The sequence below is a fragment of the Oryctolagus cuniculus genome, chromosome 5 (genome assembly GCF_964237555.1).
Source record: "Oryctolagus cuniculus chromosome 5, mOryCun1.1, whole genome shotgun sequence".
In the NCBI taxonomy this organism is placed as follows: Eukaryota; Metazoa; Chordata; class Mammalia; order Lagomorpha; family Leporidae; genus Oryctolagus; species Oryctolagus cuniculus.
Genome location: NC_091436.1, coordinates 82,749,138 through 82,763,046, shown reverse-complemented (window position 1 = coordinate 82,763,046; position 13,909 = coordinate 82,749,138). Strand labels below are relative to the sequence as shown.

General features: G+C 42.9%; 1 protein-coding gene across 1 annotated transcript in view; it reads right to left on the bottom strand.

The window, feature by feature from the left end:
* The window catches only part of MDN1 (midasin AAA ATPase 1), a 175,544-nt gene that overhangs the window by 118,734 nt on the left and 42,901 nt on the right, over positions 1-13,909 (bottom strand). The window contains exons 13-15 of the mRNA XM_008263214.4: positions 10,226-10,338; positions 8,317-8,465; positions 6,912-6,972 (exon numbers count right to left, since the gene is read on the bottom strand). Of these exons, the coding sequence (XP_008261436.2) occupies positions 6,912-6,972; positions 8,317-8,465; positions 10,226-10,338 (323 nt within the window). The remainder of the gene's footprint in view (positions 1-6,911; positions 6,973-8,316; positions 8,466-10,225; positions 10,339-13,909) is intronic.

Genomic DNA, 13,909 nt, shown 5'->3' with positions numbered 1-13,909 from the left:
CAGGAGCCAGAAGTCAGGAGCTTCTTCCAGGTCTCCCATGTGGTTTTAGGGGCCTAAGGAATTGAGCCATCTTTCACTGCTTTCCCAGGCCATAGCAGAGAGCCACATCGGAAGTGGAGCAGCTGGGACCCGAACCGGTGCCCATATTGGATGCCAGTGCTGCAGGCTGAGGCTTTAACCCACTGTGCCACAGCACTGGCCCCTGAAAAATCTTAAGCATAGAACTTTCTGTGGATTAAGATACTATAAAAATTCAAGGACAATGAGATTAAATTTCATTTCCAAGACAAATAATGTAGGTTGAAAATTGAGAAGATAATAAAATACATTTTTAGGAGAGTACAGTCTAATTAGAATGTACAGATTTTTATTAATAATTCATTGGCCTGTGAGAGAAAGACAAAGAGATGAGTAAAACCCAAGAGTCCTGATACTGACCATCTGTACTAAAGAATCTGGCTCAAAGGAGATAAGGTATACAAACTACAAATTCCTTTTCACTTACCCCTAATTTGTATTCTTAAGCACTAACACATTAGTGAAAGCATTTTCTTTACTCTATCTGTTAAACAAAAACAAGCACCTATTGTACGTCTTGGGCACTGAGTCAATGAAACCCATAAGATTCTGCTCCCACCTAATAAAAGAGACAATAAACAAACATCTGCTATAAGATACCAAGTAGTGGTTTAAGTGCTACAAATACAAAAAGCAGGATAACAGAAGTAGTAGGAGACAGAGGGACTGGTAGCATCAAAATCAGGAAAGGCTTTGTTGAAAAAGAGAACATTTAAAGGTCATCCAAATCCAGCAAGAAAGTGAGCTAGGCAGGTATCAGTGGTGGCAGAGATGCCACAAAGGCTAGCAAGCATCCAGGTCCAACATAGAGCAGGGCTAGAGTTGAGCAGCACTGGTGAAGGAGAGAGATTTTGTGCAAGGATTATTAGTGCCAGATTATAAAGGTCAAAATATAGCCTGTAGGTTTTATTCCAAATGGACTGAAGAATCAGTGGAGGGATCTGAAGTAGAGAGCAGTTTTCTGATTATACTGTAAAAGGATGAGTGTAGCTACTAAACAGAAAAAAACTGGAGGGAAGATAGGGGAAGAAGCAAAGGTAAAAGATCAATGTTTTGGATCTGGCAAAAGATGATGAACTAGATTTATATGGTAGGAGAACATCCAGCTTACAAGCTGTATGAGGCCTACAAAAAAATTTGATCTGGCCCTACCAAGGTAACCACAGGTGGGATTTAAAATTCAAAATAAATCGGGGGGCCAGCGCTGTGGCGTGGCAGGTAAAACCGCTGTCTGCAGTGCCGGCATCCCATATAGGCGCCAGTTCAAAACCTGGCTGCTCCACTTCCCATCCAGCTCTCTGTTATGGCCTGGGAAAGCAGCAGAAGATGGCCCAAGACCTTGGGCTCCTGCACCCACATGGGAAACCTGGAAGAAGCTCCTGGCTCTTGGCTTTGGATTGGCTCAGCTCCAGCCGTTGTGGCCATCTAGGGAGTGAACCAGCAGATGGAAGATTTCTCTAGCTGCCTCAGCCTCTGCCTCACCCTCTCTTTCTGCATAACTGTGACTTTCAAATAAATAAATAAATCTTTTAAAAAATAAATAAATAGATCGGAGCTGGTGCTGTGGCATAGCGAGTAAAGCCACAACCTGCAGTGCCGGCATCCCATATGGGCACCAGTTTGAGACCCAGTTGCTTGACTTCCCATCCAGCTCTCTGCTGTAGCCTGGGAAAGCAGTACAGGATGGCTCAAGTCCATGGGCCCCTGCAACCACGTGGGAGACCCAGAGAATGCTCCTGGCTCCTGGCTTCGGATTGGCTCAGCTCCAGCCATTGCATGGAAGACTTTGCTCTGTCTACCTCTGCCTCTTTGTAACTCTGCCTTTCAAATAATAAATCTTTAAAAAAATTTCAATACATCTATAACAGGGTAATTTTTAAGCTGATAACTTTGTATGTCTATAAATGATGTTATAAAATTCACATGACCCTTGGCAGAAAAAAATACTTCCTTCCCATAAACTAGAATGACAAGGGTGGAAGTTTCCAAAAATTAAACAAAATATGCCTACTATTTAAATAAAATTGCAAGTCTTGAAGATAACAGCATAAATGGGACCCAAAGCTAACAGAGGCAGCTCAGTCCTAGACAAGAACAAAGACATTCAGGACAATACTACTTGGACTCAAATTCTAGATCTGCCATTAATGTGACCAGATAATCTTTCTGTACCACAGTTCTCTCATGTGTGAAATGGGAGTTTAACAATCCATGCCTCATGACTGCTAAGAAGGCCAAGTGAGTTAACACAAAGGGCTCAAAACAGGGCAGAATATAATGAGTGGTACAAAGACTCATTGGTATAATAAGGACTGTTATTATTTGGCTCTGTTGTCACTAGTAGAACTAGTAAGGGGCCAGCATTGTGTAGTGGCATGTAAAGCCACTGTCTGCAGTGCCAGTATCCCATATGGGCACCATTTCAAGTACCAGCTGCTCGACTTCCAATCCAGCTCTCTCTTTTAGCCTGGGAAAGTAGCAGAAGATGGTCCAAGTCCTTGGAGACCCAGAAGTAGCTCCTGGTTCCTGGCTTCAGATCAGTGCTTGACCAGCCATCACAGCCATCTGGGGAGCTAACCAGTGGATGGAAGACCTCTCTCTCTCTGCCTCTTTCTCTCTAACTCTCTGCCTTTGAAATAAATAAATAAATCTTAAAAAATAAAAAAAGAATTAATGAAAGAAGTGGTTTCATTTCAAATTAGACAAGCTCTTCACAAGAAAAGTTTGCTCACTAAAAATTGGAACAGTGGTTAAGACATAGTTAAGTCAAAAAATTTTTCAACTGATGAAATATACGCACATATTTCAGAGAAGAAAAGAAGATAAAATCAACTGCAAAACTAGGAACCAACATGAAACCTGGGTCAACTGAGGAAATAATACACACTATTACAGAGCAAAGTCAAAGTGTCATCTGCAGAAAAGGCTTCCCCAGAGCTTCTGAAATGCCAAGGGAGTACATGGGATTCAAAACATGTGCCCCACAGAGAATTCAGCTTCTCCATATTATGCACACTGGAGCTACACATAAGAGCACACTAAGAAATGGCTACCATATGAAAACAACATAAATAATGAGGATATGTGAAGAACATAAAGTATTAAGAGACATAAAGCATGCTGAGAAAGTAAAATGATAAAGAAACATTATCTTGAGGGCTAGCTCTTTGGTGTAATGGGTAAAGCTGCAGCCCACAGCACTGGCATCCCAAATGGGCAAGAGTTCAACTCCTAGCTGCTCTGCTTCCAATCCTGCTCCCTGCTAATGCACCTGGGAAAGCAGCAGAAGATGGATCAAGTGTTTGGGAGACCAGGAAGAAGCTCCTGGCTTCAGCCTGGCCCAGCCCTGGTCATGGTGGCCATCTATGGAGTGAACCAACAGATAGAAGATCTCTCTCTCTCTCACTTTCCAATAAATAAATACATCTTTAAAAACATAAAAAAAAAAAAAAAAAGGTGGCCATCTGTAGTGATAGAAATAGTCTGATGGTCTCTTAATATCCTGACTCTAAATGTCCTTACCCATATAATAAGTTTTCTTAAAAGATTTCTTTTTATTTATTTGAAAGAGAGAGAGAGGTAAAGAGGTACAGAGGGAGGGAGAGAAAGAGGGAAGGAGATAAAGAGGGAGGGAGGGAGGGAGGGAGGGAGAGAGAGAGCAAAAGAGAGAGAGAGAGAGACAGAGAGTGAGTCTATCTTCCATGGGCTGGTTCCTGGCCAGAGTTGAGCTGATCCAAAGCCAGGAGCCAGGAGACTCTTCCGGATCTCCCACACGAGTGTAGAGGCCCAAGGACTTGGGCCATCTTCTGCTGCTTTCCCAGGCATATTAGCAGACAGCTGGATCAGAAGTGGAATGGCAGGGACTCAAATCAGCACCCATATGGGATGCTGGCACTACAGGCAGGGGCTTTAATCCAATGCACCATAGCGCAAGCCCCCATATAATAACTTTTTAAATCTTCAAACTAAAGGATTCTGATTTGCTATCCAAACTCATTAGGCACATAAACTTATTTTTAACAGGTTTGATAACACACAAAATACAATTAACATAAATTACAAGGGGGCCAGCACTGTGGCATAGCTGGTAAAGCCACTGCCTGCAATGCTGGTATCCCATATGGTGCCAGTTCAAGTCCCAGCAGCTCCAATTCTGATCCAGCTCTCTGCTGTGGCCTGGGAAAGCAGAATATGGCCCAAGTCCTTGGGCCCCTGCACTCGCGTGGGAGACCAGGAAGAAGCCCTTGGCTCCTGGCTTTGATTTGCACAGCTCCGGCTGCTGTGGCCATCTAGGGAGTGAACCAGCGGATGGAGGTCTTTTCTCTCTCTGCCTCTGCTTCTCAAATAAATAAATAAATCTTTAAAAAAAATTACAAAACAGATGAACCACACATTCTAATGATAGGAATATTACCCCATGCACTACCTCATCTCCTTGCCTACTCCTGAATTTTGTTGCCAATTTTCTTGCTTTTTTTTATTAAACTATTTGGTCTTCCCATCTCACACACAATGGTTCTCCAACAAAGGAGTGAGTCACTGATACATCTAAAATATGACGCTTTTTAAAAGATTTGATATATCACTTTCTAGTAATTCTAGAGTACAAAAAACAAAGCATATTTCCAACCATACAAAAATTAAAAATTACTATGTAACATTGTTGTTGAATAACTGATTCTGACCTATTAATAATGAAAAATGAATATATTTGGTTCAACAAGTTGGCATCAAAAAAAATTCTTGTTAATCATATTTTTTCATTTGTGTACTTACTTTCATTTTATTTGAAAGGCAGAGAGACAGAGAAAAATACCTACAACAGCAGGGGCTGGCCTAGGCCAAAGCTAGGATCCTGGAACTCAGTCAAGGTGTCCCACATGGATGGCAGGGACCCAAATACTTGGGCCATGGACTATGCCTCACAAGATACTCATTAGCAGAAATGTGGAACTGCAAGTGAAGCCCAGACTCAAACCCAGGCACTCTAATATAGGATGCAAGAAACCCAAGCAGCGGACTTACCTGCTGTGCCAAACACCCACAAGATTGTTAATCTCATTTTTATTCCAATCTTGTTGTGTTAGGGCTGCTGTGTACTCACTATTACTTAAAAGAATTTGCAGTCCTGATATAATACTAAAAATCCTTTGGCAAAGAGATGGACCCAGTCAATCTTCAGTTAGCACAAGATTAATGCTATTTGTGTTAGCATTAACTTTTACCAAATACCTCAATGAATAAGGAGATTGAACATCAATTAACAAAATCAAAATAAAAAGAAGATAGTAAGATCATCAGGGAAAAAACAACTTCTAAGGGCAGAATGAAGTAAGAGAGATAGGTTGCAGGTAATGGATTTTAAGACAGATTAGGGGCCAGCACTATGGCGTAATATTAAGCCTCCACCTGCAGCATCAGCATTCCATATGGAGACCAGCTGAAGGTCTGGCTGCTCCACTTCCAATCCAGCTCACTGCTAATGGCCTGTTAAAGCAGTGCAGGATGGCTCAAGTGCTTTGGGAGACGCAGAAGAATCTCCTGGTTCCTGGCTCCAGATCAACCCAGCTCTAGCTGTTACGGCCATTTAGGGAGTGAACCAGGGGATGGAAGACCTCCCTCTTTCTCTCTACCTCTTAAATAAATAAATCAGTCTTTAAAAAAGACAAATATTAAAACTTTAATTAGTACATAACTAATGAAAAAAAGTGTAGGTGTAGCGCATAATAACAATGAATAAGAAATGGAAAAGCACAGAAAGGAAGCTGCCAAAAAGAGACAGTGCCCCCCCCCCCAAAAAAAAAAACACTGCTACCACCAAACAACACAGTCCTGAAGGAAACAGAAAAAGCAAGAACTTTCTGGCAAAATCCCTACAGAGCATAAAAGAAAATAAATTCTACTATTTTATACATTTCAGGATTTTTTAAAGCAGTAGCTCAAAGTTCCCAGTACAGCTCAATATCAGATATGCCTATAGAGTTCACCAGTGTTTGAGCCTTCAGCATAAACTAAAATTGTTCATGAAAATAATACCTTCAAAAACACTAAAAGGAAGCCATCACCATGGCATAGTGAGTAAAGCCACAGCCTGTGATGCTGGCATCCCATATGGCCACGGGTTCAGGACCAAGCTCTTTCACTTCTAAAACAGCTCCCTGCTAATACGCCTGGAAAAGCAGCAGAAGATGGCGCAAGTGCTTGGGCCCCTGCATCCATGAGGAAATCCAAAGAAGCTTCTGGTTCCTAGATTCTGATCTGCCCAGCTCCAGCCATTGTGGCCACTTGGGGAGTGAACCAGCAGATAGAAGATCTCACTCGGGCCCGGCGCTGTGGCATAGAACGTTAAGCTTCTGCCTGCAGTGCCATCATCCCATATGGGGGCTGGTTCTAGTGCCAGCTGCTTCTCTTCCAATCTGGTTCTCTGCTTCAGTATGGGAAAGCAGTGGAAGATGGTCCAAATGCTTGGGCCCCTGCAACCATGTGGGAGACCCAGAAGAAGCTCCTGACTCCTGGCTTTGGACAAGCCCAGCCCCAGCTGTTGTGGCTATTTGGGGAGTGAACCAGAGGCTGGAAGATGTGTCTGTCTGTCTGTCTGTCTGTCTCTCTCTGCCTTTCAAATAAATAAATAAATAAATAAATCTTTAAAAAAATGAATAGGAACATCTACATACCCAAAAGATTCAAAAACTTCCCTACTTGTTTGGGGAGAGGGGTACAAATTTTTGAACATTTTTCCAAGGCTAGTTTTGGGAATTATGAAAAAACCGTACTTTGTTACCTCAAGCAATAAACATAAAATAATAAGGAAAAAAATACTAAACTACACTTACCCTCCAAGTAAGTCTGCAGTGTCACTTTGTTGATTCATATTGACAACCCTCAAATGGTGTCCTTTAAAACAGAAAGGGCCACAGTTACTGCAAACATTGAGAGACTGACAATTTCCAGTGTGCTCCTTAAGGATGTGGGGACACAGCACAGAGCAAATTTTTGAAGCGTTTCTTCTGATTTCTCTCATTTCATTGTCAGGAAGCCTAAATATTCATGTGTTTCACATGACCCAGAGATCTACACACATAAAAGAAGATTCACTGTGGCATTATTGCATGAGCATTAGGAAACAGAAAACAAGAAAAACATCTATCAGCAAGTCAACACTTGGAAATTCGGAGTAAATAGCCACAGTGTCTAATATTATTCAGTTGTTAAAAGGAGTGAGGCATTCTGTTAGAGGTGTCTAATTCGCAAATGTATGGAAAATATAACCCAGAGGATGGTACTGTGGTGCAGCAGGTAAAGATGCTGCCTGCAGTGCCAGCATCCCATATGGGTGCTGATTCAAGTAGTGACTGCTCTACTTCCAATCTAGTCCTCTGCCACGATCTGGGAAAACAGTAGATGGCCAAAGTCCTTGGGCCCCTGAACCTGTGCGGGAGACCCAGAACAAGCTCCTGGTTCCTGATCGGCCCAGCTCTGGCTGTAGCCTTTTGAGGAGTGAGCCAGCAGATAGAAGACCTCTCTCTCTGCCTCTCTGTAACTCTCAGAAATGAAAATAGAGGCAGATGATGTGGTGTAGCAGGTATGGGCACTGGTTCAAGTCCTGGCTGCTCCACTTCCAATCCAGCTCTCTGCTATAGCCTGCAAAAGCAGCAGAAGCTGGCCCAGGTCCTTGGGCCCCTGCACCTGTGTTGAAGACCCAGAAAAAGCTCCTGGCTCCTGGCTTCAGATCTGTGCAGCTCCAGCAATTGCAGCCATCTGGAGAGTGAACCAACAGATGGAAGACTCTCTCTCTCTCTGTCTCTCTCAGGCTCTCTGTAACTCTGCCTTTCAAATAAATAAATCTTAAAAAATAAATATTTAAAAAATTATCAAATGATAGACTTTCTAAAAAAGAATATATAATCACATTTGGAAACAAAATAAAATCTATATACACACAAGGGATCTTCACAAGGTTAATGGGAAATATATATAATGAAAAAACTACACATGATTTCATTTTTTTCACCAAAATAAATATCGCTTAAATTCCATTTTCTCACAAACTTTCTGAAGCTCCATCCTATGTATTCAATGTACAGATCAGAAATGAAATATAGAATGTATTAATTATTGTTAATGATAATTATTTCCAATGAAAAAGATCAAACATAAAATGGTACTACTTCTTAAACCCTGGATTCTTTGGATTTCATTTTTTAAAAAAGCAAGTGTGAAATGTCTAGGGGCAGTTACCTGTAATGTGAGCCAAGTACTGAACAGCTGAGGTCTTGCCAGTCCCGGTCTCTCCCACCAACAACACAGGCTCTCCTTTGCTGACACACACTGCAAGCTGCTCAATGAGAACACACGATGGTCGGGTCGCAGCAAATGTAAGCCTCTCCCTGGAAAGGGAAAAGAAACTTAAAAACCAGATTTTCCAGATTCAACAAGCAAGAAAAACAAAACAGCCCAGAGTAACTGTCTTCATGCTAGAACACAGATTCTTTATTTTTTATTTTATTTTTAATTTTATTTATTTTTTATTTATTTATTTTATTTTTTTTTGACAGGCAGAGTGGACAGTGAGAGAGACAGAGAGAAAGGTCTTCCTTTGCTGTTGGTTCACCCTCCAATGGCCACCGCAGCCGGCGCGCTGCGGCCGGCGTACTGCGCTGATCTGATGGCAGGAGCCAGGTCTCCCATGGGGTGCAGGGCCCAGGTACTTGGGCCATCCTCCACTGCACTCCCTGGCCAAAGCAGAGAGCTGGGTTGGAAGAGGGGCGACCGGGACAGATTCCGGCGCCCCAACCAGGACTAGAACTCGGTGTGCCGGTGTCGCAAGGCGGAGGATTAGCCTAGTGAGCCGCGGCGCCGGCCTTAGAACACAGATTCTTGGAATTAAACGGGATAGGGGCTGGTGTAGCAGGTAAAGCTGCCGCCTGTAGTGTCAGCATCCCACAATGGCGACAGTTTGAGTCCAGTTGCTCCACTTCTGAGCCAGCTCCCTGGTAATGCACCTGAGAAAGCAGTGGAAGATGGCCCAAGTCCTTGAGTCCCTGTACCCACATGAGAGACTCGGATGAAGCTCCTCATCTGGATTGGACCAACTCTGGCCGTTGCGGCCATTTGGGAAGTGAACCAGCAAATGGAAAAATCTGTCTCTCCCTCTCTCTAATCTTTAAAAAATATTTAATTGATAAGAAAGGCAGAGTTAGAGCAAAGCAGAGGCAAAGGGGGAGGGGGGGTCTTCCATTCACTAGATCATTCGCAAATGACCAAATTAGTCAGAGCTAATTCAATCCGAAGCCAGGAGCCAGGAACTTCTTCCAGGTCTCCCATGCCAGTGCAGTGGTCCAAGCACTTGGGTCATTTTCCACTGCTTTCCTAAGCCATAGCAGAGAGCTGGATCAGAAGTGGAACAGCTGGATTTGAACTGGTACCCTTATGGGATGTTGACACTGCAAAAACAGCTTTACCTGCTACGTCACAGCACTAGGCCCGATAAATAAATCGTGGAAAAAAAAAATTGGATGGTGTCTTAGGAGGGGAGCTGCATACAGAAACAAGGCAGAAAGTTAGTTGATAACCAAGATTATCATGATATAGTTAGAAGCCAAGGAGCACCATGGCCTCCGGGAGCTGGGAGCCTCGAGAAACCAGCCAGAGTCTAGAAAGCATTCTTCTCTAGAACTCTCAGAGATTTCTCCAGGACTGTGAGGAAATAACGTGTGTTGCTTAAAGCTAACAGTTTATGATCATGTGTTCTGGCCGCCCTAATTCATCAAGATACTAGTTCATGAGATGATTATAACCACTCCATGAAAAAGCAAATGCAAAGCAACTTAGCATACCAGTCATATAGTATTAAATAAACATTATCTAGATCTCAGAATTAACAGACTTGGCCTCACCTCCCACAAAGGCTTGCTTCACTAAATACATGACAGTGAATAAATCATCAATGCATCCTTGCTAGGCCCAAGTCACTAACGGTCTTCATTGCCTCCTTCCCCCATTAACATTTAGTTTCAAAGAACATACCTGCAGAAAACACTGCCTCTTACTATGCAACACACAGAAAGATGATAGTTCAGCCATGCTTTGCTCAAAGACAAAAGGCTGGGCTGGACCTCCCAGTGTGCACATTTGCTTAGAACCTTACCTCTGTAAATGAACAGCCTCACTTCGTTTCCGTGGAAGCTGTACTCGACCCACTTGCACATCTAGCTCATTGATCACAATTTCTGGTTTATAAAGCTGACAGAAGAATTCAGCCTATGGGAAGGAAAGATTTTACGTCAGCAAAAATCTGCATATTCCTCACTGTGCCCCTCTCCTTAGCCCTTTACAAAGAAGCACTAGCTCTGCCAAGATAGGCAAGCCAACCTCAGCATTTTGTTTTGCTTTTATTTGAGAAACAGAGACAATCAGAAGTAAAAAAAAGATCTTCCCTCTGCTGATTCACTCCCCCAAATATACAGAATAGCTGGGCTTGTGCTGGGCTGAATCCAATAACCTGGAATACAATCCATGTCTCCCACAAGGTGATAGGGACAAGAACTTAATCCATTACCACTGCCTCCCAGGCTGTATATTAGTAGGAAGCTGGGGGCCGGCGCCGCGGCTCACTAGGCTAATCCTCCTCCATCAGATCAGCGTGATGATGAGGGTGAACCAACGGCAAAGGAAGACCTTTCTCTCTGTCTCTCTCTCTCACTGTCCACTCTGCCTGTCAAAAAATTAAAAAAAAAAAAAAAAAAAAAAAGTAGGAAGCTGGAATCAGAAGCAGATTTGGCGGCCAGCGCCGTAGCTCACTTGGCTAATCCTCCACCTGTGGCGCCGGCACCCCAGGTTCTATTCCCAGTCGGGGCGCCGGATTCTGTCCCGGTTGCCCCTCTTCCAGTCCAGCTCTCTGCTGTGGCCCAGGAAGGCAGTGGAGGATGGCCCAGGTGCTTGGGCCCTGCACCTGCACGGGAGACCAGGAGGAGGCACCTGGCTCCTGGGTTCAGATCGGCGCAGCACGCCGGCTGCAATGTGCTGGCTGTAGTGGCCACTTTGGGGGTGAACCAATGGAAAAAAAGGAAGATTTTTTTCTCTGACTTATTCTCTCACTGCCTAGCTCTGCCTGTCAAAAAAACAAACAAAAAAAAAAACCAAACAAACCAGAGTTGGTACTCAAATGTAAGTATGCTGACACAGGATGCAGAATTCCCACGTGGTGTCTTAACTGCTCTACCACTCAACTAGGTATGTTAATTTTTTTTTAAGATTTATTTTATTAATTTGAAAGAGTTATTACAGAAAGAGGTAAAGACAGAGAGGGGTCCTCCATCCACTGGTTCACTCCCCAAATGGACACAACAGCCGAAGCTGAGCTGATCCAAAGTCAGGAGTCATGAGCTTCTTCCTGGTCTCCCACGTGGGTGCTTCTACTGCTTTCCCAGGCCATAGCAGAGAGCTGGATTGGAAGTGGAGCAGCCGCGATTCTAACAGGCACCCATATGGGATGCCGGCACTGCAAGCAACAGCCTTACCCAGTAGGCCATAGCGCCAGCCCCCTTTATCTAATCTAAAGGGAACAAACTGACATACCCGAATAGAGTGAGGCTCTACTTCCAACAGGTAAGAACTCCAAAGTAATTTTTCTTTTTTCTTTCTTAAAGATTAATTTTATCCATTTGAAAGAGTTATAGGGAAAAGTAGAGACAGAGAGAGGTCTTCCATTCTCTGGTTCATTCCCTAAATATCAGCAACAGCTGGAGCCAAGCTGATCTGAAGCCAGGAGTCAGGAGCATCTTCTGGGTCTCCCACATGGGTGCAGGGGCCCAAGGACTTGGTCCACCCTCTGCTGCTTTCCCACACCATAGCAGAGAGCAGGATCGGAAGTGGAACAGCCAGGACGTGAACCAGTGCCCATATGTGCTGCAGGTTGGGGCCTTAACCCACTATGCCACAATGCAGGCCCCCAAAGTTATTAAACTATGCTTCAGTCTGCTTTAAATTTCTAACATAATGCCATTCATAGAATGGCAGATGTCCTAAATAGCACTCTGGCCTCAGAATCAGCCCTAAGGCATTCAGAGCTGGCTGAAAAGCTCATGAGAGTATTTCAGGCATGGAAAGCCAAGACACTCTGGCAAAAGATCTCTGCGAGTGAGATCCCAGTGGAAAGAACAGGTCATCAAAGAAGGAGGTACCTTTCTCTGAAGGGAGGAGAGAACCTCCACTTTGACTATGACCTTGTCTAAACAAGATAAGAGTCGGAGAACTCAGAGGGCTTCCATAGCCTTGGAAACTCATGACTGGAGCATAGGGAGATTACTGATGCCATAGACAGGAGTGTCAATTGGTAAAGTCAACAACAGGAGTCACTGTGCACTTACTCCTCATGTAGGATCTCTATCCTTAATGTGCTGTACATTGAGATTTAATGCTATAACGAGTACTCAAACAATATATTTCACTTTGTGTTTCTATGGGGGTGCAAACTGTTGAAATCCTTACTTAATGCATACTAAACTGATCCTCTGTAAAAAAAAAAAAAAAAAAAAAAAAAAGAAATTATCAATTCCCAACTTGACTCTCACTGGGATTAAACATGACAATAGGTCTGCTCTGATTTCATCATCATTTAAAAAAAATCATCTATTATTTTTCACTTTATGTTTCTGTGTGGGAGCAAACTGTTGAAATCCTTACTTAATGTATACTAAGCTGATCTTCTGTATATTAAGATAATCGAAAATGAATCTTGATGTGAATGGAAGGGGAGAGGGAGTGGGAAAGGGGAGGGTTGTGGGTGGGAGGGACGGTATGGGGGGGAAGCCATTGTAATCCATAAGTCGTACTTTGGAAATTTATATGTATTAAATAAAAGTTTAAAAAAAATAAATTAAAAAAAAATAAAATAAAAAGTATTATATGTAAAAAAAAAAAAAAATTTCTAACATAATGCAAGAAATAATACTCTATCATAGTCAAAACAGACAGAGGAGCTGTGACAGACATCCCTGTGTGTCTCCCAAACAGCCTTCTGCTCTTTTCTTGGTCACTAATCCAAAGAAGCCAGACTTTGGGTTCAGGGCAGGCATATAAAGGGCAAAATGCTCTAGGAAGGTGTGCCCCTCCTCAAAGAGGTGATACATATTCATCAGTTGAATCCAATCACAGTGGTTTCAGGCCTCTAGCCTATTATGATTAATACAGCTATTAAGTCCCTTTAAGAAAGACATTCTATTACTTGCAGTTCAAACTATCCTTACAATTTCAGAAGCCTACAAAATGCCTATACTACTGGATTCTTGATAAACAGTTTTTAGAATCATAATTCCTGTAAAAATACCAGATATCCATCTCAAGATGAGACCTAGATATTTCTCTACCAGCAGTCCTACCAAACCAACTGCTACAAAGCCCTCTTCTGACTTTGGCAACAGGTTAATCCACAGCTTCCAACTCCTACACCAGAGTGCTGGTTCAAGTTCTGGCTGCTTTGCTTCCAATCCAGCTCCCTGCTAATGTACATGGGAAGGCAATGGAAGATGCTTCCAGTGCTTGGGTCCCTGCCACGCATGTAGGAGACACAAAGATGGAGTTCCTAGCTCTTGGCTTCAACATGGCTCAGGCCTGGCTACTGCAGCCATTTGGGAGTGAACCAGTATATGGAATCTTGCTTGCTCACTCCCTCTTTCTGTCTTTCCCTCTATCACTTTGCCTTTCAAATAAATAAATACATTTTAAAAAGAAAAAAGTCCTTTTGTCCAAATATGCACACTTTCATTAAAAACAAGAATGGAAACATATTAATAACATCAGCAATTAACTAAGTAGTCTAAACAATGAGTGT